The 27,953-nt window shown below is 37.8% G+C and overlaps 1 protein-coding gene across 2 annotated transcripts; it reads left to right on the plus strand.

The window, feature by feature from the left end:
* Nucleotides 1-305: 305 nt before the first annotated feature.
* alcamb (activated leukocyte cell adhesion molecule b) lies at nt 306-22,215 on the plus strand. 2 transcript variants are annotated; one of them, XM_083549489.1, is made up of 16 exons: nt 306-533; nt 10,108-10,211; nt 14,321-14,534; nt 14,625-14,689; nt 15,393-15,480; nt 15,563-15,739; nt 16,160-16,284; nt 17,070-17,202; nt 17,686-17,798; nt 17,877-18,003; nt 18,665-18,780; nt 19,294-19,426; nt 19,817-19,846; nt 20,116-20,230; nt 20,495-20,616; nt 20,784-22,215. In XM_083549489.1, exons 1-15 carry the CDS (start codon nt 479-481, stop codon nt 20,586-20,588), a joined length of 1,689 nt encoding a protein of 562 aa, XP_083405615.1. In that variant the 5' UTR covers nt 306-478; the 3' UTR covers nt 20,589-20,616; nt 20,784-22,215. The 2 variants fall into 2 exon arrangements, with proteins under 2 accessions (XP_083405615.1, XP_083405616.1); XM_083549490.1 differs by having other exon boundaries at nt 333-533; nt 20,787-20,927.
* The last annotated feature ends 5,738 nt before the right edge of the window (nt 22,216-27,953 follow it).

Below are 27,953 nucleotides of genomic sequence, written 5' to 3' on the forward strand. Positions count from 1 at the left end.
CTAATATATCATTTCAGATTTTATACCCTATATCTATACAGCTGTTTTGGGACAATGTGCACTGTTAAAATAACTATAAGTGAACTGCATTGGATTGAATGCAGTGTTTTTAGTTTAGTACAACACTTTTGTTAGACTTTAAGTGAATCAAAAGCTGAAAAGTGGAAACAAAAAGAGAGAAACCGCTAAACCACTGAGGCCATCCCTACCAGTAAGTTTAAAAGTCTAACAAAAGTGGGAGGGGCTACATGGATTTGAAGGCGGGGCCTCGTAAACAGACCAATGGCTGTGGCGCGCTAGGGCTTGAACAGGAGGCGCACGCGGTCCGTATCACTTTTACAGTCTGAATCGTTTGTGCAACACGCTGCTCCTGTAGAGCAACAAAGGCTCCAGAGGACCTATTTTACAAAACTCACATCATCTAATTGCATTTTTTTAATCGCAAAAGGAGGCGTACTGATTGTTTTTTTTTTTAAGAATGCATGCGATTGCGTTTTCTGCGTGCGTCCTGATCATATCCCTGCTGGATCAAGGTAATGTCCATGAATGAATGAATGCAGTTGGGGTTATTTATATCTTTATTTATTTTGCAAGCAATTGGATATAGAGATTGCATTTTAACACTAGAGTGCAATGATCTGATCTGATCTTGAGTGATCTTGAATCAGGGGTAACTATATTAAGATAAAAATACTACAGCAAAATGCTGATTGTTTTTTTTCTTCTTTTTTTCAGTATTGAATTGTTTAACCAACTTGCTGTAATTCAGTACATACAGACCTGAATGAACTATAATGACTGATTTAGCAGGCATTACTGCATGGAATAAACACTTACACATCTCTGAATTAGCTCTTAGAACTAATTAAGTAATCCTTATTGTACTTGAATAAATCTTACAGCTTTGAATAAAGTACAGCTTCTACTAAAGAAGTCCTTATTGTCCTGGATTAAATCTCAACTCTCTGAATTAAGTTCAGGGACTACCAAAGTAATCCTTATAGCACTGGATTGATCGAATGATCTCCCAGATTTATATGTGGACTCACACATACCCATATGTGGATTACTAAAGAAATGTAAAGATGTGCTCTGGTTTGGGGGGGTGGGGGGTTTGAGTTATTTACAGCTGTGCCCATTCAGATAAGAGATCAAGTGATAGAAGTTAACTGAAAAGCGTCTTCTTTTTGGAGACTGGGTGTGGGAAGTGTAGACACTAAATATGAGGAAAAAGTCAGCACCTGTTGCATGGCTGAGAGACTTTACTTTGTCTAACACACTGCTATTTTGTGCCAGTGATAAGGTTTTTTTTTCAGGAATGTGTGTATGAGTGCGTTAGAGTAAAAGAGTGAGGTATTGTGAAGAGGGGGTTGGTGTGGGAGAGAGGCGTTGGTTTCTTTCCCCCAGGCTCGCATATGAATGCAGCTTGTGCCAGGTGATGAAAAGGTTCATGCTGAGAATAGGTTTGCATTCTAAAGATTCGGTAATACATCTTCATTATCAGTATTTTGTGAGCCGGTCAGAATGGCCTTGTGAGAAGAACCCTTTCTGTTTAATAGAAAGGATGGTTTTTCACTTAGGGTAGTTTCGTGGTCAGACACATCCACACGAAGATGTCAGTTTGATAATGATGTCTCGTGCTCGGGGATTGACCGCCTGTTTTGCGAGGGTGGAGGGTGCACATGTGTGATCTCGGTGTCGTTATAGTTGAGTGCAGCCCGCATTTCCTCCAGTGTGGTGAAACGAGCTAGGCATTGAACTTAACCTGATAAACAGGTACCGGTATCTTCTAAAGGCCGAAAAATCTTCTTTGAACTTAGATTCTTTTGTAACACTGCGACATGTTCCACCAGATCATATATGGCTTACTGGTCATTGAAGGAGTCACAGAAAAGTAGCCTTAGCGAGGCATCTGTTTTTTGTTCTTGTGGTTCTCCTGGCCTCCCCCACCCCCTCGGGTCTCATACATAAACACACACACACACACACACACACACACACACACACACACACACACACACACACACACACACACACACACACACACAAATGTGCAGGCACATACACGCACACAGTGTTGGCAGAGCCACACCTGGCCCAACTAGTTTAGCTGGTGGGATTCTCGGGTTTATTTTTATTAGAACGTCCCCTTCCCTGTCTTCCAAACAAATACTTAGATACTTCTCCAATGTTGGAATATTTAATTGTTTTTGTGATTAGATCAACATTTTCATCGAGCTTTTTCTCGGTTTATTTAGTAAGCAGGCTAGTTTTTTTTTTTGCTTGGTTCAAAAAGAAATCACTTATCGATACATGTTATATTCCCTTTTTTCTTAATTTTTTTATTTGCAATTGTCCAATATTCAGTGTAGAAAAAGTTGCTCAAATTTACCTTAACATAAAGTGAATTATAAAATAAAATGGTAAATCCCCCCCCAACCACAATTCCTCTTTCCTGGGAGTGCACTTATTCATAAGAGCGACTTTATCTGTTATCGAGCAAAACAAGAGAACAATTGTTTCTGCATTCGAAAAGGAGGAGATGTCTTGCTTTTTACGACCGACAGAAGGACGACTCTGCCGCTCTTGCAGCGCAGGAACGGGTCCCATTGAAATGCGCTTAAGGTGCTTTCTAGAAGCTCTAGTGCTCCTGGAGGTCCACCCTGCTTTGGACAATGAGACAAGTTTTCCCCTCCCTTTGTTATGCACTTTACCCCTGTGGGCCGCATTGTCCGATGGGTTTTTCCTAACCGGCACATGTATATCTCCAAGTGAGGAGTTCTTCTTTCGAATTTAACACAAGTGCATACACCCCCATGGAGAGGTTCTTATCTGTTCTATGTCCTTTATTTCCTTTATTTGAGGATCCTGGGGCTCATATGAATGACTGCACCCCATGCGGCTGCAGGCTCTCAGTCTGAAATATGCCATCGGGTCTATTTACATTTTGTGAGACTGGAGTGACTGGAACAGTTTCTAATATTGACCTACTCTATAAGGTCTTAGTGCTTCATTCTGATTAGGTGAAGAAAGAGAATAAGTACTGTACCCATTGTCTATCATGCTATCACCTTAAAACAACTTTATTTAGCAGGTTTATTTAGCTGTTGAGCACAAAGGAGCTTCACTAAGATTTTTAGAGCTCATAATCCTGCTTAGGGCGTGCCAGGGTTTAGAAAATAAAGCCAGATCTTATGGTAAATCTAAGACAGAGTATGTGTTTCTTATCCCGAAGTGATCTTCAGGAGCCTTTTTTGCGCCAGTCGACATTTATTTGAGAAATTCCCTTCACGAGGAATGGAATACTTCTCAAACTGCCAGTCATTTAAATGTTACACATGACTGAATCAGAGGCTGTACATAGACCGACTGCTGTAAAGTCATTGGTCATGAATTGTCAGTGGCTCCAGACTCATTTCCCTTTTCTCATCATGTGCAGTCACAGTTAAATAATCGATGGTCTTTAGGTGTCTTTTTTGTCCAAATGGAGCGTAATTTATACAAGATTTGCAGTTACGTAGGAAGAAAAATATTTAGACTATAAACGTATATTGATGTTTTAAAGTGTATTTATGTGTCTATAAATCAATAGACATGAGCTTTCAGACTCGAAACTTCAATGATGGAAAAAAAAATTTAAACCACACCATTGTTTCACTAAGCTACTTCCTGTTCAACTGGTTTGGGGGGGGGCACACTTCTGGTAGTTAAAGGCAAATATTCACCCGACAACCCTCACCAAAATATTGATAATTAGTAGCCGTAAGTGGTCTGGATATGTAGATTTCGTCATTGCAGCCACTTTCCCAAACTTCTTTTAAGTACAGCATTTTAGAGCACTGTAAATTGTAGCGTGAAATTGCTCTGCCGCATACTTCTACAGAAGATCAGCGCTGAACTGTAAGCAAAAGCCTGATTATGAGACACGGATTGCTTGCGGTTGGTCAAAAAAAGGAGAATAGGCTGCAGGTGGGGCAGTCTTTCATTAGGGCAAACTTTGATGTTACTTTGCTTTGAGTATGCAAGCCAACACAGACTGCCACTGCAATTTGGAGCAGACACACCTGTTCCAGGTGTGCGGTTCCATAGCGTAGAACGTTTAAAAGTCTCTTTTTCCTGCATTTCTATAGTCTTTAAGCCTCTGTGTTAGCCCAAAGAGCACTGCTTCAACAGCTGCTGACAGTTTTCCTCACACAGGGTGAAGAGTCAGCTATAAAAAAAGTTATCCATTGACATTTTTGTAATCTAGGTTAACTCACGTTGAAGCAGGCGAAACGGCTTAATGAAATTATGTGAATAATAGCGTAGGCTATGCGTTCCTTAGACCATATATTAATGCATTCTTGATAATAGGCTAGTGCATAAGCAGTCAAACTGTAGCTGGGTTTTTATGCTTCAGGATGAATCCTCAAGGCAGGACAGATCAAAGTAAGGTAGGCAGGTTAGGACTTGCATGGCTTCGTAATTTCCTGTTCCGGGCAGGCCCCTAACCAAGTAGGAATGTAAAATGAATGTGTAACATGCAAACCGAGACTGACTTAATTAAAGTCCTCTTGGAGGGGTTGTTACTCATTACCATGGAAGCACACGGCACAGTGAAGGGAAAAATACGGGTATGACCACAACAAAATCTAATATTTCAAAGCTATTATTTGTTTTCCATTCTGCACAGACGATCTACAGTATGTTTGCTGTTTTATTTACATAGTTTTTGTTTGTGCAAGTAACATGGGCTTATTCTTTCTCACTACCAACCTTTCCATTCATCAAAGGTGTCGGTAAGTCAAGAGAATGTTCATGTCAAAGCTAGTTAGCTGACCTTCGTTTTTTGGCACCAGTTCCGATTGGCAGCTGTGACCGCCTTCCTACGTCATGCATGCAAATGCTGATACTATGAACACAGCGCTGCAGGTCTTGGAAATTCAAATGTGCTATGTCTGAATGCATTTTTTGATGCAGTAGCCATTGTGAACAAAACCACATGCAGTCACCAGGTGCTAAATCGCGCTGGTTTTTAATGATTCCTCATTATGGGAGACTATGCTGGATATTATTTTAATGCATTCTGGCCCCCAGAGGCATCTCCCATCAAATTCATAATTTAGCTCTTAATGGATGTGAATCCGGAGTGCACTTATCTCGTAACCTGCAAAAAACGACTTTTGTTTTTATGAAGCATTTACCCGATGCAGGCATTCGCTGACTTAATTTATGGCAGTTTCAAGAAGCTTTAATGGGATCTGCTCATTGGATTGACACAAGGACATTTGGGAAAGTAATATGGGCTGGAAATCAATTTCAACACTTAGAAAATGGCCATCTCGATTTATCCAAGACACAGCCTTACTGAACTTTAACGTCCTAAAGGTTAATAATCAGTGGTTAGTGAACGCTAAACTCTTCCCATAAAAGCTGTTCCATCCTCTTAGTCGATGTTATGGCCTAGAAGAAACATTATTTATTGTACAATGCTGGCTTGATAAGACATTAGACCAGAGGGCGAAAACCTATTAGGAATGAGAAGTGCATTATATCACAGGGCTTCAATGGCTTAATTAGACACACACACTAATAGACAGATAGGCAGCTTAATTGGCTTAATATAGATAGGCATTTCACTGGCATAATGCCCATCTGTGTTTGTCACGTTTCCCTGATTAAGCAGATAACCCCTTTAAAAAAAAAAAAAAAAAAAACCCATTAAGTTCCATCATCTGTATTTTTGTGTAATTTATATCATTAATTGGACATGTGTTGCATAGCCTATCTACTTTTAATTCCTCCCCCAAAGGCATTATATGGAAGAAAGGTGATCGGTAGTGCATTACACCGCCTTTGTTAATACACTTCAGTGATCTGTGATGCAAAATATGAGCCGAAATAAAGATCTGTGGGGCGTTTCACACTGTGACTGTCAGTGATAGACGGTGTGAATTGGCTGCGAGCCCTATGCTGCGTGTTCATGCCTATGCATTTTTCTTATCCGCCCTTTGTGGTGCTGTTGTGCTTGGCTCCGCAAAAATCCAAAATAATCTATTTTAAGATGTTAATAATCTGACGATCACGGACAAAAAATTCAGATGTCTTTTTGTTTTTGAGAAACATGAATTTATATTTGTACCATATATATATATATATATATATATATATATATATATATATATATATATATATATATATATATATATATATATATATTCAATTTGCTAAGGACATTAGCCCAATAGGCTTTATGATGCAATCAATCTCTTAAAAAAAAAAAAAGACATAAAATCAATACAGTACAGTTACATACCGCTGAGGTAATAAAGCCAAGGACACAGTTATATTCTTACCTAATGTTATAATGATGAATATTTCTTGACGATACATGTCATTTCAATCCAGCTATGTGAAACTTTAATACAGGTTTAGAATATGAATGTTGTAAAGTGTGTGTTTTGTATTTGTATGTGCAGTGGATAGAAGTCATTAGACATTGTGTGATACTTTGGCACCAGATGAGTGATGGGTGAGCGCAATGTTTAAACAAAGCACCTGCTAACAAAAGAAGATTGAAAATTGGGGGATGGGGTGGATTTGTTTACTTCACCTGGTCCACAGTCATCAGCGCAGGGGAAACACACACACACACACACACACACACACACACACACACACACACACACCACAGCACATTTGCAGATCCCTCTTTGTGTGCTCATCTGGTGCTCACAACTCTAATGTAGGTGTTATGGCGTGTTCTGTTTGTTGAGCGGGATTAGATGAAGAGGAAGGTTTTTTAGGGCAGCACTGCCTGTGGCATCCAAGGAACATAAAGGCTATTAGAAACGCTTGTATAAAATAGACATCTGTTATAGCAATTCAGGTCAGATGAGTTAGCCATTTTGCCCTCTTGCCATGCTAATCAAGTCAAGCCATGGCAACAGAAAAGAAAGTAAAACAGAAAACAGCTTCAAAAGAAAAAAAAGGTTCAAACCCAGATTGTGTATCTTATCAACATTTTTTTCAGACAACTCACTGAAGATGTATCTTTCATGAATATGTGATGATTAAATCAGCAAAGATAAATATTTCCTGTGTATTCGCAGACTAAGTTACTACGGTCATTTCTAAAAACCTAGACCGCATTCACATTACCAGGTTGAATTCTTTGTTTTGGATTCCTGTGGACCATGCAAGATTGGTACTGATATTTGCATGCACAGCATTTCTGAGGAAAGACGCTTACACATTAAAGAAAGACATGAGTCACTCATTGTTACGAATGCGATCCATCCGGATAGAGAAATCCGATCTGATCGAGAACACTAGAAGATCCGTATGTCAAGGTCTTATCGTTACGACTTAGCCAACCTTTATGTGGGCATTTTTTTTATATCGATTTGCTTGATTAGTGACTTTTAAAACGGTGTTTTGCAAGCTGACTTAACCGATAACATAAAAAAGCCAAACAAAAGATATCTCGTTCTTTTTGTGCGCCATTTTTGAAAAACGTGCAAGTAGAGACAAAGATCTGTCTTGCAACAAGTCTGTTCAGGTCATAAATCTACAGCAGAGGCTTCTGTTGACAGGTATGACAGGTGACTACATCTGTGTTCGCAGGATGGTACGTCTGGGATTCATTTAAACACAGGCATGCAAGTTTGTAAAATAGAGCCTTCACATCAGGCTTATGTACGTGCAGTTTGCGTCAAAGCTGTCGAATGTATTGAAAATGTAATGTGTGGTTGGGGAGGAAAGGGTTGCTTGGTTCTAATTTGACATCACACTACTTGACTTCTTGGACTGCTCTAAATGTAAGCTATAAACAGCTATAGCAGTAAGCTAACCATCACTTCTAACTTTAGCTTGCTAGCTAATATATAAAGCCAAGAACAAAGCTACAGTCTCTCTCTTTGTCTGCTAAAAGACAAATGTCAGTGGATGAAAAACACACCAGTAGAGAATGAAGTACAAAATTACACAGAAACACAAGAATTCAACTAGTTCTCCACATACTGTATATCCTTCACTTTAGAAATAATGACTGGTTAACGATACAAACTCGGAAATAAAGAAAATCAGCTAATAATCTTTCTATCGTGCATCAATTCTCACTATATTTAATAAATTGTTAATAGTTTATATTATTTCCACCAGTTTTCCCCCATGATTGGCAGCTGGCTCGTGCCTGTCACAGTGTCACTTATGCCAGTCAGAATTCCTTTGTGACAGATGGGTGTGATGTGTTTCGACACCTCTGATCTGACCTATGACATAGGCGTATGCATTTCCTGCCTGACACTCTGTAACCCAGTGCTGCTAATAAACTACTGCCTCAGGGTTGATTGATTTAACAATAAAAACACTTTACATGTCGAAATAAAAATTAGCATTTGTACATGTTGATTTGCATATGCAGGCATATATGCACTTATGAGCTGATATTTAGTGCAACGTTTCTGCTTTGAAAATATTTGTATAGTGTTGTGCAATACTCGCTTAACAGCTAGTTACATTACATCATGTACCGGTTCAACCACGAATTGAACGAGCAATGAATGATTTATGAAATTTGATCTTTGACTGGGTTTAAACGCGTCAAAAAATACAAGGGCACAATTAGCAGTACTGACAAAATGTCAAGTCGCTCAAATCGGGACAAGAATTCTTTTTAACCTCCATTTTTCTGGGTCTCTTATTTTCGAATTATATATAAAGTTTTTGTTAATTCATTTCCCATATTTTATGTAAGAAGTCATTTCTTTTACTTCTATTACAAAATAATAGTTTGGGGAGTTTAAATGTGAGCTCAGCTTGTTATATCATGACACAGATTCAGTCATTAAACCTATAATTAGTAGAAAATGGCATGGTGTGCAACATCTTTAAGGGACTTAACATGCAGCCTAGCAGCATGTTAAGTCTCTTAAAGATGTTGCACACCAATAAATGAAATATTGTTTTTTATGCTATAGTTTGCTTACGATTATATACCTACTGTTATGTAATTGATGCAGGTAGGACAGGTGAAGGTTTGGGAGGATGTGCTGTGTATTGGATAGATGGTGTGTTTGTCGAAACCTGAACCTGAAAATAGTTATACATGTATGGAAAATGGGGGGGATAAGCAAGTATTATAGACTAAAATATGGCTTGTCCATAACCATATATCATATCATACCATATCAAATCATATCAAGTAGGAGACCCAGAACGTGTTTTAGCATAAAAAATACCCTTGTGCACAAAGCCAGCTCCTTGAAGATATGGGTTACATGGGTTGGAGTGAAAGATCTTGGGTGGCCTGCTATAGCACTCAGACCTCAACCCTATTTACTGATTGCACCCCAGACCACCGCACCCTACATCAGTACCTGACTTTACTAACTCTCTTATGGCTAAATAAGCACAAATCTCCACAAGTACAGTCCAAGCTCTAACATCAGGTTATCAGTGGGGTCTAAATGTGAACGGGGATGTTCAAAAAGCACATACAAATGTTGTGGTTAGGTGTGCACAAACCTTTGTCCTTATAGTGTATGTAACTTCATTAAATCTTAGTAAATTTAGCTAAACAAGACAAATTTCACATAGTCTTAAATGGATATTTTAGTTTTTTTTATACTGTTACTAGATAAATCAATGGGAATGATTTTGCAGATTTGGGATGAAACAGATATCTCTAAAGAGTTTAGACTATATATAGTATTCAGCCTGAATATATTGCATACACACTATGCTGCATAGCAGTCTATATTCAGTCCATATATAGCTTAGAGCGACGAATCGCTACAAGGAATCACAACCCTGGAGTGTTGTTTAAAGGGAAGAAAAAGCTATGCACTTTATTTCAATTCCATGGTAGCGTTTGACTAATTTTTGAATATTCAAAATCCCTGGCTGCTTTGCCTGTCAAGCAGACGAGGACTTTCAGCGCAATCCAACAGGATTCAAATTTGATAGGAGAAATTAAACCTCTTAACCTGCTTGTTCTTAAATGTACTCTTTAAATAACTAATGCGATTGTATGGCTAATATTTGAAGTCCTCACAAAAATGGCACTACTATTGTTCTGCTTTGTTACCTGCCCTTTTCTGAAGTTTTTCTTCTGTTTTGTTTCAGTGACTGGACAGCCCATAGTGGGTAAATATGGGGAAACTGTTGTGGTGCCTTGCAACAAAGGAAGCATCAAACAAGAGGACATCATATTAACTAAGTGGAAATATGTAAGTATATTCCCACATTTGAACTTTTCTGTTTATTGGCATTTGCATGTCAGAAACTGAGATCATGTGCTAGTAGTCTGGTTGTGAGTTAAATTTGAATTGTAAGTTGCTTCAGATTAAAGAATCTCACAGATTTAAATTGGTTAAAAAGAAACCAGAAGTGATAGATGTTGGGAAACTTTACAGATATGGTTTTAGGGCTTCATTCAGACTTGAGTAATACGAATGCAGTGAGAAATTAGTTTTCAATTTCATAGGTAATGTTGATTTTGAGATCACAGACATAAATACAATCATTGTGCATTGTTCAATAATGTGATGTTTTACCAACAGTGCATGTTTTAGTTACACAGGATTCTGACCTTGATATCAATATATTTTTTTTCCCCCTATTTTTTCTCAAACATGGGAGAGTTTTAACTCCAGCAGGACAACAGTATACATTGAAAAAAATAATAGGATGGCATTTTGTGTAGATTTTATTGGTTTTCTTACCAAGTGTGCTCACACATAGAAGGAATTATGGTGAAAGAAGCTTTTAGATACAACAATATTTAAAATTAATAGAAGAAAGATTTATACACAATGCACAGTCAGGATAATGTGTACATTATCTCACAAAAGTGAGTACACCCCTTCACATTTCACCATCCATTATTGACATTTAAAGTGTCAATATTTTATTTGAACACCACTGTTATCCAGCACTGTCTCAATTCTCCTGCACATGGAATTCACCAGAGCTGCACAGGTTGTTGCTGGGATCCTCTTCCACTCCTCCATAATGACATCACAGAGCTGCTGGATGTTAGATACCTGGCACTTCTTCACCTTCCGCTTGAGGATGCTCCAGAGGTGATCAATAGAGTTCAAGTCTGGAGACATTCTTGGCCACTCTATCACCTTCACCTTCCTCAGCAAGGCAGTTGTCATTTTGCTGGTGTGTTTGGGTGTTTTCATGTTGGAAAACTGCCGTTCGCCCCAATTTCGGGAAGAAAATGTTCTGCTTCTGAATGTCACAGTACATGTTGGAATCCATGTTTCCCTCAATCTGCAGCTCCCTAGTACCAACAGCACTCATGCTACCACCACCATGCTTGTAGACAAGACATCATTTTCTTGGTGCTCCTCACCAGGGCGTCTCCACACATGCTGGACACTGTCTGAGCCAAACATCTTATCTTAGTCTCAACAAACCAGACGACATGGTTCCAGTAATCCATGCTCTTGGACAAGTTGTCTTCAGCAAACTTTTTGAGGGCTTTCTTTTGATCCAGCTTCAGAAGAGGCTTCCTTCTGGGACGATGCATGCAAACCAGCTTGTTGCAGTAGGCGGTGTATGTTCTGAGCACTGACAAGCAGACCTTCTACTTCTGCACCCCCTAAACAATGCTGCAGCACTCATGTGTCTGTTTCTTAAAGCAGCTTCTGCACATGACGCACAGCACGAGGACTCGACTTATTTGATCGACCGTTGTGAGGTCTGTTTCGAGTGGAACCCATCTTGGAAAACCTCTGTATGACCTGTTCACTGTACTGTAAATCAGTTTCAGGGTGTTACTGATATTCTTATAGCCTCGGCCATCTTTGTGGAGAGCAACGATACTAATTCTCAAATCTTAGAACGTTTTTTTGCAATGAGGTGCCATTTTGAAGATCCAGTGGTCAATATGAAAGAATTGTACTCAAAGCACTAAATTGTAACTGCTCTAATACAAGTTACACAAATTTGTATGGTCCTGTCAAGCAGAAAAAACTTTAAACCAACAAACTAAAATGGTAAATTGTTCACACTTGAGCTGCTTTTCTCTGTAACATTACTGTACACCCAATTTATATCACTTGTCAGTACATGCAACAAGAATTTAAGGGAAAGAAGGAACTCTGGACTCACCTCCAGTATCCCTCAAAAGCAGCTATTCATTTTTGCCTATATGCTTATTAAAAAAATTAATTGTGCTGTATCAAATATTATTTTATGGGCTGCCAGGCAACTAATGTGGATCTAAAACATTACATTAAACATTTTTCATTTTCTATTTCATTATCGAATTATTTTCCTTCTTCTTATTTTAATATTATTATATTACATGTTTTATATATATATATATATATATATATATATATATATATATATATATATATATATATATATATATATATACACATATATACAGTGAGGAAAATAAGTTTTTGAACACCCTGCTATTTTGCAAGTTCTCCCACTTAGAAATCATAGAGGGGTCTGAAATTGTCATCGTAGGTGCATGTCCACTGTGAGGGACATAATCTAAAAAAAAAAATCCAGAAATCACAATATATGATTTTTAAACTATTTATTTGTATGATACAGCTGCAAATAAGTATTTGAACACCTGTCTATCAGCTAGAATTCTGACACTCAAAGACCTGTTAGTCTGCCTTTAAAATGTCCACCTCCACCACATTTATTATCCTAAATTAGATGCACCTGTTTGAGGTCATTAGCTGCATAAAGACACCTGTCCACCCCATACAATCAGTAAGAATCCAACTACTAACATGGCCAAGACCAAAGAGCTGTCCAAAGACACTGGAGACAAAATTGTACACCTCCACAAGGCTGGAAAGGGCTACGGGGAAATTGCCAAGCAGCTTGGTGAAAAAAGGTCCACTGTTAGAGCAATCATTAGAAAATGGAAGAAGCTAAACATGACTGTCAATCTCCCTCGGACTGGGGCTCCATGCAAGATCTCACCTCCTGGGGTCTCAATGATCCTGAAGAAGGTGAGAAATCAGCCCAGAACTACATGGGAGGAGCTGATCAATGACCTGAAAAGAGCTGGGACCACCATTTCCAAGGTTACTGTTGGTAATACACTAAGACGTCATGGTTTGAAATCATGCATGGCACGGAAGGTTCACCTGCTTAAACCAGCACATGTCCAGGCACGTCTTAAGTTTGCCAATGACCATTTGGATGATCCAGAGGAGTCATGGGAGAAAGTCATGTGGTCAGATGAGACCAAAATAGAACTTTTGGGTCATAATTCCACAAAACGTGTTTGGAGGAAGAAGAATGATGAGTACCATTCGAAGAATACCATCCCTACTGTGAAGCATGGGGGTGGTAGCATCATGCTTTGGGGGTGTTTTTCTGCACATGGGACAGGGCGACTGCACTGTATTAGGGAGAGGATGACCGGGGCCATGTATTGCGAAATTTTGGGGAACAACCTCCTTCCCTCAGTTAGAGCATTGAAGATGGGTCGAGGCTGGGTCTTCCAACATGACAATGACCCGAAGCACACAGCCAGGATAACCAAGGAGTGGCTCTGTAAGAAGCATATCAAGGTTCTAGCGTGGCCTAGCCAGTCTCCAGACCTAAACCCAATAGAGAATCTTTGGAGGGAGCTCAAACTCTGTGTTTCTCAGCGACAGGCCAGAAACCTGACTGATCTAGAGAAGATCTGTGTGGAGGAGTGGGTCAAAATCCCCCCTGCAGTGTGTGCAAACCTGGTGAAAAACTACAGGAAACATTTGACCTCTGTAATTGCAAACAAAGGCTACTGTACCAAATATTAACATTGACTTTCTCAGGTGTTCAAATACTTATTTGCAGCTGTATCATACAAATAAATAGTTAAAGAATCATACATTGTGATTTCTGGATTTTATTTTTTAGATTATGTCTCTCACAGTGGACATGCACCTACGATGACAATTTCAGACCCCTCCATGATTTCTAAGTGGAAGAACTTGCAAAATAGCAGGGTGTTCAAATACTTATTTTCTTCACTGTATATATATATATATATATATATATATATATATATATATATATATATATATATATATATATATATATATATATATATATTCAAAATGTTAGGAGGAAAAACCTGTCCTATGTCTCGTAAAAAAAAATAAAAAATTGACCAGCTTGATATTTTAATATTCTGATTGGGCCACACAGAAATTTGCATTAAGAGAGAACTTTTCCCCGGGAAAATATTGATAGTATAAATCTGCAATCAGCAATGCATTCAAGCTAGTTTTCAAGCTCTATGCGAATACACCGTAAGCACAAATGTAGCTATTCTAAGAAATGCGCAATTCTATTCCCCCAGACCGAAGCGGACAGCACCACCGGCGATCTTCTGACATTTAAGGCCCAGGGTGTCACAATACAGCCAATTGCGGAGTACCAGGGCCGAGTCAACATAACCAAAGACCTCAGCCTGGAAATTCTTCAGGCAAAAATAACTGATCAGAAGACCTTTACCTGTATGGTTGTGACAGCTGCAGACATATTTGAATATCCGGTTCAAGTGACCATTCAGAGTAAGTATATTCTCGAATAACTGAAGAGTCCGAAGCATGCTAAAGAAATCAGATGTTCATTAAATGCTGCAATCTTCTCTTTTCCTGCAGAGGCCCCTTCTCAACCCACAATCACAAATCAAGCCAAAGTGATGCAGCTCGGCAAGCTAATGACGGTATGTCATGAACTTCACGCAGTACCGACTTATTTTTGACTGAAAGTATGGCTTGTTGGGTGTTAAACAAAATGTTGAAGGCATCCACCCAAAAGCCTGGAGCAGAATTAGGTAATATCTTCTTAATTGGTGGTTTGGCTTCTTTCTGAGAATAGTAAGACCAGAATGATTCTTATGAGTTATGAAAAAGTGTCTTATGTTTATTAATCTAGCTGTGCTCAGTCTCTATTAATGTCTCTTGACTCTTAACAGTGTTCTACTGTTTCTGATCCAGTCTCGGCTTTCATATTGTGTCCATGGCATTGTAAAATTCAAAGGAATAGATTTGAAGTTATCAAAAACAGGATGTAACTTTTAGTACATTTGAGAGAAACCCTGAATTACTGGGAAGGTCTGCTTATTGTCCGTCTCTCTTTTTTGACTTCCCCACACTTTGTCCTGTTTTATTTAAAATGATAGAAACAGCCACTTGAATGGACTAATAGTGGCTGCTTGATGACACAGTGCAGCTGAAACATATCCTGTAGCACAGAAACGGACTTTGAAACTTTTACTATCAATCGGCTATAAAAAATCTGAAAGGTTTTGTGGCTATAAAATGTGCTTTTTGACTGTCCTAAAAGTTCAACTTTTTTGTGATGAACAATTTAAGGTAGGATTTATTGGAATTCAACTGTAAAATCATTGGTTCGTATTTTTCCAGCTGGCAGAATGTTCTACTAAGGATGCCATCCCACCTGCCAAAATCATCTGGCTGAAGGACAATGTTGAACTCAATTTAGATGGAAAAGGTATGGCTTGGAGGTTTGAAGATTGAATCACGAGTAAGACTTATACTTAATATAACTACTTACATTATTTTTATTGTTTTAGTGGGTAATATCACAAGTTCTGAGCAGAAAGACAAACAAACCGGGTTTACAAGTTTGTCCTCCAAGCTCGAATACGCAGCTACAAAGGAAGATGCAAATGCTAAGTTCACTTGTGCAGTCCAGCATAAGAGTCTTGCCTCGGACCTTGTGTCTTCTCCTATGACCTTCGCCGTCCACTGTAAGTCCCCATCCTCTGTTTTTTTTTTTTTTTTTTTTTTTTTTTTTTTTGAGTAAATGTGAAATGTTATTTGTAATTGGACATTTTTCAGGTCAATATTTTGATTAATTTAATCAATTTCCACTTACACTGGAATATCAGTGTTTGCCAACTGGATAAATTGCATTCAAAAGTGCATAGAGCTGCGATGTTGAAGCTTGAATAGGGCTTTGTTGCTTGCCTCAGGGCATGATTACAGCCAGCCTGGCCCTGCTGCTACTCTCAAAAGCTCTCCTCAGTCGGAAAAAAAACTCTGCTCTCGAGACGGAGAACCTCTCAATGGCTCATTATGACCATCTGCTTAGCGGCTTCATCTGTTTGCCCCTTCTGTAGCCTTCCATCTGAGCTAATTCCTTGGATTCACACCTCTTTCCTTCACAGACCCCAGTGAAAAGGTCAGCCTCCAGGTCGTGTCTGCAGTCCCGATAAAGGAGGGAGACAATGTGACCCTGAAATGTGTGGCTGATGGGAACCCCCCTCCGACTAGCTACAACTTTTATATCAAGGTAAATAGAGCACGTCTGGCTCTTTCCATTCTGAGCTCATTCTTAATGCAAAAGTGGCTTTTTAGGTTCATATGGGCTACTGCATAATTAATACATACTACAGTATTACCCTTCATCAACAATGCAGCAGCAATTAGCACTGGAAAGAAAAAGACAGAAGTGGTTGTCCATATGTCCATTCCCCCCCCCCCCCCTTTTATTCATCTCCAGTAGCCAGAAGGCTGAAGTTCTTTTGAAAAAGAGGCACGTCGGAAAAAACGCTACTAAGAAATAAACACTGCGGCATGGTATTTGGTCTAAAAAATTTACTTCTGTATTAAAATAAGGCAGTCGAATTGTTATTAATTATTAAGCATAGGTAGCCCCTGAGGTACGATGGTCCCTGATTTTAAACCTGATTTCAACCCTGAACCTAAATAAGCTGAGAGCATATGCTTTTTAAATGTATTTTTTTATGTTATTAAAAACGATTTACTGAAACTTCTCACATAGTGGTCTCACATAGTAGCTTAGTGGTTAAGGCATTGGATCTGAAGGTCATGAGTTAAAATCCCAGCCACACAAAGTAAGGAGTAAAGCCCTTACCCCCATATCTGCTTAGTTGTATAAATGAGATAAAGGTAAGTCGCACTGGATAAGGGCGCATGCCAAATGCAGTAAATGTAAATTGGCAACACATTTTGCCCATAAAAGTCAGGCAGAACCATGTACTGTGCAAAGCTTTATAGGAAAGGTGATCTCTGATCTGAAACCAGCTAAATATGCTTGAATTGAACTGTTTGCAGGGGAAAAAGGTGACCAAAGAGAACTCGGACAGTTACACAATCACCGGCGTTACCCAGGCCGACAGCGGTGAATACAAGTGCTCCCTGGTGGACAACGAAATGAAGATGGGCTCTACCAGTTTTACTGTTATGTGTAAGTCATGGAGATATTCTTAGATTACATTTGACCCAAATGCATGTGTAGGCCTAGATCAGAACCCAATCTAATACGTGGCCAAGTAGTTGTTTTAGACGATTGTAGGTTAAACCATGTGTTGTTTTTACACTTCACTGGGCATGCCCATATCACTGCAGGCACCTCGTCTGCATTCAACACATACAGTAATGCATTTTGTAAATACAGGTTTGTGCTGATGGTGCTGACAGGAATGAACTACTTGGCAGGATTATAGTTTTGTTTTGTTCACTGAAATGGAAAATGTGGGTTGTTTTAGCATTTTAAGTCTTTTATAGGACAAAGTTATTGGCCAACATTATTAAGTAAAGTCAAGTCAAAAAGACGAAACAAACTCCCCCCCCCCTCCCCCCAAATAATCTGCAATGGGTGATGCACGTGGACATAGATAATCAAATACAGAGAGATAAAGATTGCTGTCTATGTCTTGTTTTTCTGTAGACCTGGATATCACCAGCATCACCCAAGGAAAGATTGCTAAGCATTTATCTGAGAGCTTTGAGGCAACATTAGTGGTAAACTCCTCTGACAGTGTGCAGGTCTCATGGACAAAGGTAAAATAACAATTTTACACTAAGGTAAAATAATATTGTATCAGATTTCTTATTTATAATAACTGACAAACTTTACAGAACAACGTCAAACTGGATGCAAAACCCAAGTTTGACAAGCTGAAGTACTCAGACTCTGGATTGTACGAGTGTGTGGTGTCCATGGCTGGAATTGTCAAAAAAGCATCATTTGAACTGAGTGTCCAAGGTAAGAGTGGCATGTTTGTGTCAATTTTATAATATTAGTACACCTTATCCTCAGTTTAAAAATTTTTTTCCCTTTACCCTTACCATATTTTGTCTCCATTTGCTGTTATATTAACCTCCACTCTTCAGGGAAGATCTTCCACTAGAGTTTACAGTGTGGTTGTATAGATTAGTGCTCATTCAGCCACAAGGGTGTTAGTGAAGTCAGGTATTGATGAAGAGTGAGGAGGACTGGGGGTCAGCGTTCCAATTCATCCCAAAGGTGTTCTATAGCAGGCCACTCGAGATCTTTCACGCCAACGCATTTAAAGCATATCTTCATCTGGCTTTGTGCATAGGGGCATTGTCATGCTGAACAGATTTTGGTCACCTAGTTCTAGTTAAAGAAAATTTGTATCTACTGCATCCAAAGACATCTAATACAATTGTGTGCCTTTAACTTTGTGGTAACAGTTTGGTAACAGTTTGGGAAAGAAGCACATATGACTGTAATCTTTTGAAATAGCCACTGAGTACAAAATAACAGGTACTGAAGTCTGAATTGGGGGTGGCCACGTTCTAATTTGCTATACATTTACTGTAAATACTTGTTCGGCTGTATTACTGAGCCGACATCATAAAGTTGTGTGTTTTTAAATTGAACGACTGCTGATGACTTGTAGGTGCTCCGGTTATCACTAAGCTGACTAAGCATCCTAAGAACGGAGGCAAACTTCTGAGCTGCAAGGCTGAAGGTTCACCCAAACCCACCGTGCAGTGGAGCATCAACGGCACTAGTGTAAGCTGCTGGCACTCTTATGATGTGACAAATTTTATTCGAGACTGCACTGTGCATGATGTATGACCAGGCAAATTAACGACATTAATGCTACAAAATGAGGGGTTAGTTAAATGTAGTTAACCAGTAATAAGTACTTTTCAAGTAGTGGGTATTATGACATGTCTATTTTATATACTGTGATTTATATAGAGATTATAGACAATAGATTATAGACACAATTACAAAAACTCTGCCCTTAAAAGTGATTACCGAATAGTCTTTTTGTGCTCGCAAATTGAATACTTTGAAAACTCATGAGAAGAGAATGGCAGTAGAGAACGATATGGGACTTTACTTCCCTTAAGTAGTGCATAGTGAAGCCACACCTATACATTAAAAATCCCATCTACACATTAACAAGACAAAGCAGGGAAAATGTAGTACTGTTCAGTCATTTGTAAGCACCAAGGTGCCTAATCTAGATAGATGCTACAATTTGTGTTCATGTGTGCCTGCGTTTGGCAATTACAGACCGCTGAGAGTTCCTTTGTGGGCGGAACAGTCACCTTCAATCTCACAGTGAGCCAAGCAGGCAATCAGACAATCAACTGCACGGTTTCTAATGAGCTGGGCTTCGACACAAAGAGCATTTACATATCCACACGTAAGTATAGATCTTTTCAACAGCTTCATGGATGTTTCACGTCTTAGAATGGCATTTGAGTTCAAAAACAACAGGAATTTAAGAGGATATATAACAAGAGAACCAGAAGAAAAGCTTAATAAATACACAGTAAATGGGTCCTTGATCCTGGACAGTGAAACGTTCAATGATAATTCTATTTAGCGTCAATTTATCAATTTCTAATTGTTCCAACAATACAGACGAAAAATTATGAATATTGTATTTTCAGGTCTGTTAGCTGGAACGAGTGCATGGTTCTGCATTTGTGTAGATTCAATGTATATTTAGAGCATGGTTACATATTCATATGAGAATTATGCATACAATTTACTTTCAAGCACTCAATTATATGCTTCTATATGATTACAGTGTTGGATGACACAACAACGGACAAAAGGGGTGAGTTCATGAAGTTTTATAAAAAAAAAATACTCTCCTGGCAGCAAGTGCCATGCAAAGTGACATTAACTGTAAAGTACAAATCATGAAATAGTGACTATATTAGCTATTTGAAGCCTGACCTGGATGAATGACTAGCATCTATCCGTAAAAACATTATTCGCAAAGCATTATTGCACCTGTGGTTGATTTACTGACAATATTTTTTATTCATTCTTTCATCCGAATCACTTAAAATGTTAGTAACTATTTTTTTTTACGTTAAACAGAGCAAACAGAAGACTCTAAAAATCAGACACAAGTAGTAGTAGGTGTCGTCATAGGTCTGATCGTGGCTGCTATACTTCTTGGTCTGGCCTACTGGTTCTACATGAAGAGAACAAGGTAAAAACCACTGCAATACACAGTGCTACTGTAATAGCTACTGTAATAGCTACAGTGATTTCTGATGAAGTTTCCTGAACCACCATTATATATATATATATATATATATATATATATATATATATATATATATATATATATATATATATATATATATATATATATATATAAAACCACTGCAGAACAATGTTGTAATTTTGTATTATTAAAACACAGGGTTATAAGGCTTACCTTTTGAAATATGAACTTGTGTCCTCTACTTAGGCAAGGCACCTGGAAAACTGGAGAAAAAGAGAATGGAACAATGGAGGAAAGCAAAAAATTGGAGGAAACGCAAAGTCAAAAAGCTGATGTGTAAAACCAAAGGATATTTCCAGAGTAAGAACGTGAGTGTTTCCTCCAGACCTGGTACTTTTTTGTGAGACTGATATACTGCTGTAGATTTCTAGATGCTGCATATTAGTGTATTAAATACTATTTTTGCTAATTTAAATTTAGAATTTGTCTTTGAGGAGTCATTGTCAAAATAATCTTTTTTTAAAATTTTTTTTAGGAGAGGTGGCAGTATTGTAGCAAACTACAGAAGCGTTTGGGAAACTGCTAGAAGGCCATCTTATTAGGTTGAACCATTATCTGATCCAGTGTGTATAGTGTATATCAGCATCCTCCTTACAAATGGGAGAATTCCGAAACGATGTGTGTTGTATAATTGTGAATCTCCTGCACAGAGGATTACCTGTGGAACGAACATGTTCAAAACCGAAATGCTAATTACGTTGCTGTTTAATATTTGGAACGTTTTATCTGCCTTTTTTTTTTTTTTTTTTTGTTCGTTAAACACAAATTTATTTTATTCAGGTCTTACTGTGACTCCATATGTGTTTTGGAATAAGAGCTGTGCCATTCTGTATGTTCTGAGTGTTTTTTTTGTTTTTCCTCCATTTATGCTTAAAGTATAGTACTCGTGCTGTGAGTACGGTAACAGATTTCCTTTGCAGTTCATTGAGCACTTGGTTATTTTCATCAAGATGTGATTGTGATTCTCAAATAAACCATTTTGGAAGGTAAAATAAGCTTGCATGTGCATTTCCCGTGTCCAGATTTTCTTGGCATGAGAATAAAAAAATAAAAAAAAAAAAAAAACAGTTAAACCATATACTAACTATTACATTTTAAAATCTAAATTTTTTGTAGGATTTTTACTAAATTATATAATGACTTAAATAAGCTAATTTTGAAGAGTTCCTTTGCCATTGACTGCAAAAAATACTATATTATCCATATCTACATTACTGGTATTTCCTATAATATGCTTTTTTTTTTTGTTAATTTTTTTTTAACCTTAATACTGTTTTATTTGAATTCAGCCTCTTATTGTATTTTGTTAATTTACTCCGATTTAGACATATTTTATTAATTTTATGTGTAAGAGAGGATTTCAGTTAGCAGTGTACAACAGTGTATTTTCCCATAAAATACTATCTTGATATCACAACTCTGCTAATGTATGAATATGGGAAAAAAAGGTCTTAAAAACACCCAATGCCAAAATTCTTTCCATCAGTACCAGTAATTCACTTATAGTCTTCACACAATTCGACATGTTTAGGTAGTTAATGGGGAAAATGACAGATTTGCTCAACTCTGAGAAGTGAATCACAGTCTAACCCTGTATTTATAGTGCGTTCTTTCACAAATAATCCAATCTGCTACAGATGCATTCGATCCATACTAGTTCTCCGTTGTGTTTAAATCATACTTGTTCAGCAGATATCAAATGTTCACATAAGACTTTCTGCTTGCTTTTCTTCCGCTTTGTATATTGTATATGCTTTATAAGAATGATTCTGCTACAGTTTTTTTTCTCCCTTTTGCATTTAATTCATGGTTGAGACCAAAGAGGGTAGCTGTTTAAGTATTGTAAATACGTTTTTTCCTGTTTGCCATTTTTGCTTGAATAAAGTGTACATTTTAGAGAAAAAAAATTATAACACAGCAGTTGTTTTCTTGAAATCAGTGGTGGACTTATGGCGTTTGTAAGACGAGGTATTTGTAACACCTCAAATGGGCCTTAAATTCAGTTTTAATTGTACTGTGGTTTAATTTATAGGGGAAAACACATGGGAAGAAAACTTTGGAAGGATTTTAAAGCAAAAGAGGACCCACTCTGTTCTGTGGGCTACCAAATAGTGGATACACGTATAGAAGAGTGATGACAAACAGCACTATGTCAATAATGAGCATATTTTAAATAGAAGTCTTTGCCTGAGAGTAGGATACAATAGTTTTGAGGCACAAATCTACAAAATATAAGTACGACTATTTGAATCTTGGAACACTTAACGTCTAACTTGTATCAATAAACCAGCACTCACATTTTATATATATATATAACTAGGTTAATTTACAACCGCCAAATGAGTTTTATTTATATATATTATATTATATTTTATATATATATATATATATATATATATATATATATATATATATATATATATATATATATATATATATAAATATATATAAATAAAACTCAAGGGTCTATTTAACAGGAACACTTGGACTCCTGCTGTTATTCAATCGATCATGCTGCAGCAGCACAGTGATGTAAATCAGGCAAATACAGTTCAAGAGCTTCAGATAATGTTCAAATCAAACATCCGAATGAGAAAGAAATGTCAATTGAGCGATTGTGTAAATATTAATGTCAGAACGACTGCTGATCTCCTGGGAATTTTATACAGAACAGTCTCAAGTCAAGTCAAGAAGCTTTTATTGTCATTTCAACCATATATAGCTGACGCACCTCACATTGAAATGAAACAACGTTCCTCCTGAACCCTGGTGTTACATACAACAACAATCACAAAAAACACAGGGCTAAGGACTAGTAAGTGTCCTTACAACATAAAGTGCATCTTGTGCAACTTGGTGCAAACAGTGCAAGACAACACAAGACAGTGCAATACAAATACACAAAATCAATAAAAAAAATTGCTCCGCTAGTAAACCTGTTGTAAAGAGACGTAAAGTCTCTAAAGTTTACACAGAGTGGTGCGAAAAACAAAAACATGAGGAATCTGCAGACTGAAACACTTTTTTTTATGAAAGAGATCAGAGGAGATATTACCGGATTGGTTTAAGTTGACAGGAAGTCTATAGTAACTCATAATAACTCTTTAAAACCATGGTAAGCAGAAAAGCATTACATACACAAAATATGAGATAAATGGGTTACAGCAGCATAATACTGCATTAGGTTTCGCTTCTGTCTGATAAAAATGTGCTTTTATGGGCACAATCTGACTTAAATTGGACAGTTAACTGGAAGTTTAGGAAACTTTTTTTTACAGTCCAGTTTAGGTGAGTCTATGCCCATTACAGCTTCAACACCCACTAATAAGAAAATTGGCAACTGTCTTGAATGCACTCAATTTGTATACATTTGATCTCACTGTGGAATAGTGAATTTCACATCGTTTAGAGTAACATTTTCTTCTCTGGGCTTATAACTACGATGTAAACACACCTATTAGTACTCTAGAACATAAAACTGCATTTATACCAAAAGTCACACTTCCAGATGACTATCTTGTTTCATTAGCACCTGGCTGCTAATGATTATGTCTGATTATGATCTGACTGATCTGGTTTCTGAATGTTGGTTTCTTTTTTTGAGGGGGAAGAAATAACTGCATATTGCTATTTTTTAGTGTCATCTAGGTTAATTGTTTGTTTATGTAAACTGTTGAGGGCAACACACTTGAAATTTAGGCCTTGTGTCGCCGGTTTATCTCAGAATTGCATTTGCCACATTAGTTTGTTTGGCTGGATTTTTAAGTTTTGAAGGAGTTTTATGTTAAAATAATGACATTCATTAATGTAATTTTATTATTCATTGTAAAATTAAGTAAAATGTTAATAGAGTACAGTACTGTGAACATAAAATAGCATTTTTGGGGTGGCATCTCTGCTCTCCCCTTCAGCGACTGCTCGTAACTTTGGGGTAACTATAACAATGAACTGTCCTTCTTCTCACATGTCGCTAATGTGGCTGCCCAGGTGCTTGTTCAGTCTCTTGTCGTTTCAAAACCGGACTACTGCAACTCTCTGCGGGCAGGTCTTTCCCACTGCTGCGCTCCCTTCAATGGCTTCCAGTAGCTGCACGTATCAGATTCAAAACACTGATGTTTGCCTACAAGGTCAAAAATGGACCAGCACCATCTTACCTCAGAGACCTTATCACATCTCGCACTGCACCACGCGGTCTGAGATCCTCCAGCACTGCTCGACTGGTACCACCTTCTCTCAGAATGAGAGGTAAGTACACTTCAAGGCTCTTCTCTGTTCTGGCACCGAGGTGGTGGAATGAACTTCCCCTAGATGTCCGTACAGCGGAGTCACGGGCTATCTTCAAGCGACGATTGAAGACCTACCTCTTTCTGAAACACTTAAATTAGCACTTTCCAAGTTTGCTTTGTAGAATTCAAGAATTATATTTATATTAAGTTTACAATCTTGCATACCAGTGTAGATTTATTCATTGCTAGAGCCTTAAAGCACTATGGTATCGTCGCTCTGGATATGGGCGTCCGCTAAATGCCGCAAATGTAAATGTCTATTGCAGTTTTTCGTTTATTGCGGACATTTTTGGAAAGTAAACGGGGATTACTGTACTTTCTTTCTTCAATGATTGTATAAATAAATCGATTGAATTTTGCCTATACATAGGCAACTCAGATCATGCGTGCCTATATTTATTTAATGTTTCAACTCTTTTTATTTAGGATTTAGGATACGTTCACATGATGCAATCCTTCTATGGATCGTAGGAATTCAGTTTTCTGAAAAGCTAAATTCTACACAACACTTTTACAGTTATTAAATTATACCATCTGCCCCATAGAGTTTACTCATCTGTTAAAAAAGGTGGTACAAAAATTCGAGACAAGGCATAAATTTAAACGGCCCCATGGGTAACCCCACTCGTAGTAATATTTTGAGATTTGCCCCACGATTAGCAAAAGAAAGAATGTGTTAATGACTCCCCCTTGTGGAGAATCTTCAGCTTTCTAAACATATGTGAAAGTGAGTTAGTTGCAGTCCTTAAGGTACATAAAAGTAAATATATATATATATATATATATATATATATATATATATATATATATATATATATATATATATATATATACCAAATTAGTTTTTTTTTTTTAATAAATGACTAGAAATGTGCCAGACTTCTTTGTACAGCTGGATGTTGGTGTAAGTTTCACATTTGCTCATCATCATTTGACTTTCAATCAAATGTATTTTTGAAAGCGTAAACACAGCACATAATGTGCTCAAATGGGATAGTATAAAAAATGTATTTTTAATTCAATATTTTATCTACATTATTATTTGTAAAGCTATTATTTGCTATATAAATACAATTGTAAATAATTCCTACATTTGAATTAAATAAATAATATACACAGGATTAGACTTTCCTATCGATGTGGCGCTATCATATGTAACTGTCTTGATCAAATAGCTTAGTGAGTATTCAGAATTATGTGGACGACTGACCACTATATCAATATGAGTGCTTGCTGAAAATTCCATTCCCGAGTTTGTACTTTGCTTTGTTGTTTGTAAAGGTTTTCCACTAGATTTTGGACCGTGGCTGTGGGAATTTTCCATTAAACCACAAGAGAATGAGTGCGATCAGGAGAAAAGGCCTGGGACTCAGTCAGCATTCATCCCAGTGCGGGACATACCACATAAGGCATTAGGAACCCCCCATGACAAGTAAAAAATAGACTTAGGGGGTCGCCAATTATTTTAGTAAAAAATATGTGAATTACACAACAACCGGAGACCCCTGTAAGACTTGACTTAATTCGAGCACTGATTCTAATCCACATTTTATATATATATATATATATATATATATATATATATATATATATATATATATATATATATATATATATATATATATATACAGTGAGGAAAATAAGTATTTGAACACTCTGCTATTTTGCAAGTTCTCCCACTTAGAAATCATGGAGGGGTCTGAAATTGTCATCGTAGGTGCATGTCCACTATGAGACATAATCTAAAAAAAAAAAAAAAACAGAAATCACAATGTATGATTTTTAAACTATTTATTTGTATGATACAGCTGCAAATAAGTATTTGAACACCTGTCTATCAGCTAGAATTCTGACCCTCAAAGACCTGTTAGTCTGCCTTTAAAATGTCCACCTCCACTACATTTATTATCCTAAATTAAATGCACCTGTTTGAGGTCGTTAGCTGCATAAAGACACCTGTCCACCCCATACAATCAGTAAGAACTACTAACATGGCCAAGACCAAAGATCTGTCCAAAGACACTAGAGACAAAATTGTACACCTCCACAAGGCTGGAAAGGGCTACGGGGAAATTTACAAGCAGCTTGGTGAAAAAAGGTCCACTGTTGGAGCAATCATTAGAAAATGGAAGAAGCTAAACATGACTGTCAATCTCCCTCGGACTGGGGCTCCATGCAAGATCTCACCTCCTGGGGTCTCAATGATCCTAAGGAAGGTGAGAAATCAGCCCAGAACTACACGGGAGGAGCTGGTCAATGACCTGAAAAGAGCTGGGACCACCATTTCCAAGGTTACTGTTGGTAATACACTAAGACGTCATGGTTTGAAATCATGCATGGCACGGAAGGTTCCCCTGCTTAAACCAGCACATGTCCAGGCATGTCTTAAGTTTGCCAATGACCATTTGGATGATCCAGAGGAGTCATGGGAGAAAGTCATGTGGTCAGATGAGACCAAAATAGAACTTTTGGGTCATAATTCCACTAAACGTGTTTGGAGGAAGAAGAATGATGAGTACCATCCCAAGAACACCATCCCTACTGTGAAGCATGGGGTTGGTAGCATCATGCTTTGGGGGTGTTTTTCTGCACATGGGACAGGGCAACTGCACTGTATTAAGGAGAGGATGACCGGGGCCATGTATTGCAAGATTTTGGGGAACAACCTCCTTCCCTCAGTTAGAGCATTGAAGATGGGTCAAGGCTGGGTCTTCCAACATGACAATGACCCGAAGCACACAGCCAGGATAACCAAGGAGTGGCTCTGTAAGAAGAGTATCAAGGTTCTGGTGTGGCCTAGCCAGTCTCCAGACCTAAACCCAATAGAGAATCTTTAGAGGGAGCTCAAACTCTGTGTTTCTCAGCGGCAGGCCAGAAACCTGACTGATCTAGAGAAGATCTGTGTGGAAAAGTGGGCCAAAATCCCTCCTGCAGTGTGTGCAAACCTGGTGAAAAACTACAGGAAACGTTTGACCTCTGTAATTGCAAACAAAGGCTACTGTACCAAATATTAACATTGACTTTCTTAGGTGTTCAAATACTTATTTTGCAGCTGTATCATACAAATAAATAGTTTAAAAATCATACATTGTGATTTCTGGATTTTTATTTTTTTAGATTATGTCTCTCGCAGTGGACATGCACCTACGATGACAATTTCAGACCCCTCCATGATTTCTAAGTGGGAGAACTTGCAAAATAGCAGAGTGTTCAAATACTTATTTTCCTCGCTGTGTATATATATATATATATATATATATATATATATATATATATATATAGCACACCTGTACATACAAATTGTGTCTGTTTATATACAGTGGTCCCCCGGAACTCGAAGATTTCCGTGAATGTTGGAT

Source organism: Silurus aristotelis (assembly GCF_946808225.1).
Source record: "Silurus aristotelis genome assembly, chromosome: 8".
Lineage (NCBI taxonomy): Eukaryota > Metazoa > Chordata > Actinopteri > Siluriformes > Siluridae > Silurus > Silurus aristotelis.

Excerpts from the sequence above, each read along its gene's own strand:
- alcamb (XM_083549489.1), top strand. The coding sequence starts at position 479 with ATGCATGCGATTGCGTTTTCTGCGTGCGTCCTGATCATATCCCTGCTG. Across the intron at positions 15,740-16,159 it reads TATGACCTTCGCCGTCCACT|ACCCCAGTGAAAAGGTCAGC; the intron begins GTAAGTCCCCAT and ends TTTCCTTCACAG. Across the intron at positions 19,427-19,816 it reads GAGCATTTACATATCCACAC|TGTTGGATGACACAACAACG; the intron begins GTAAGTATAGAT and ends ATATGATTACAG.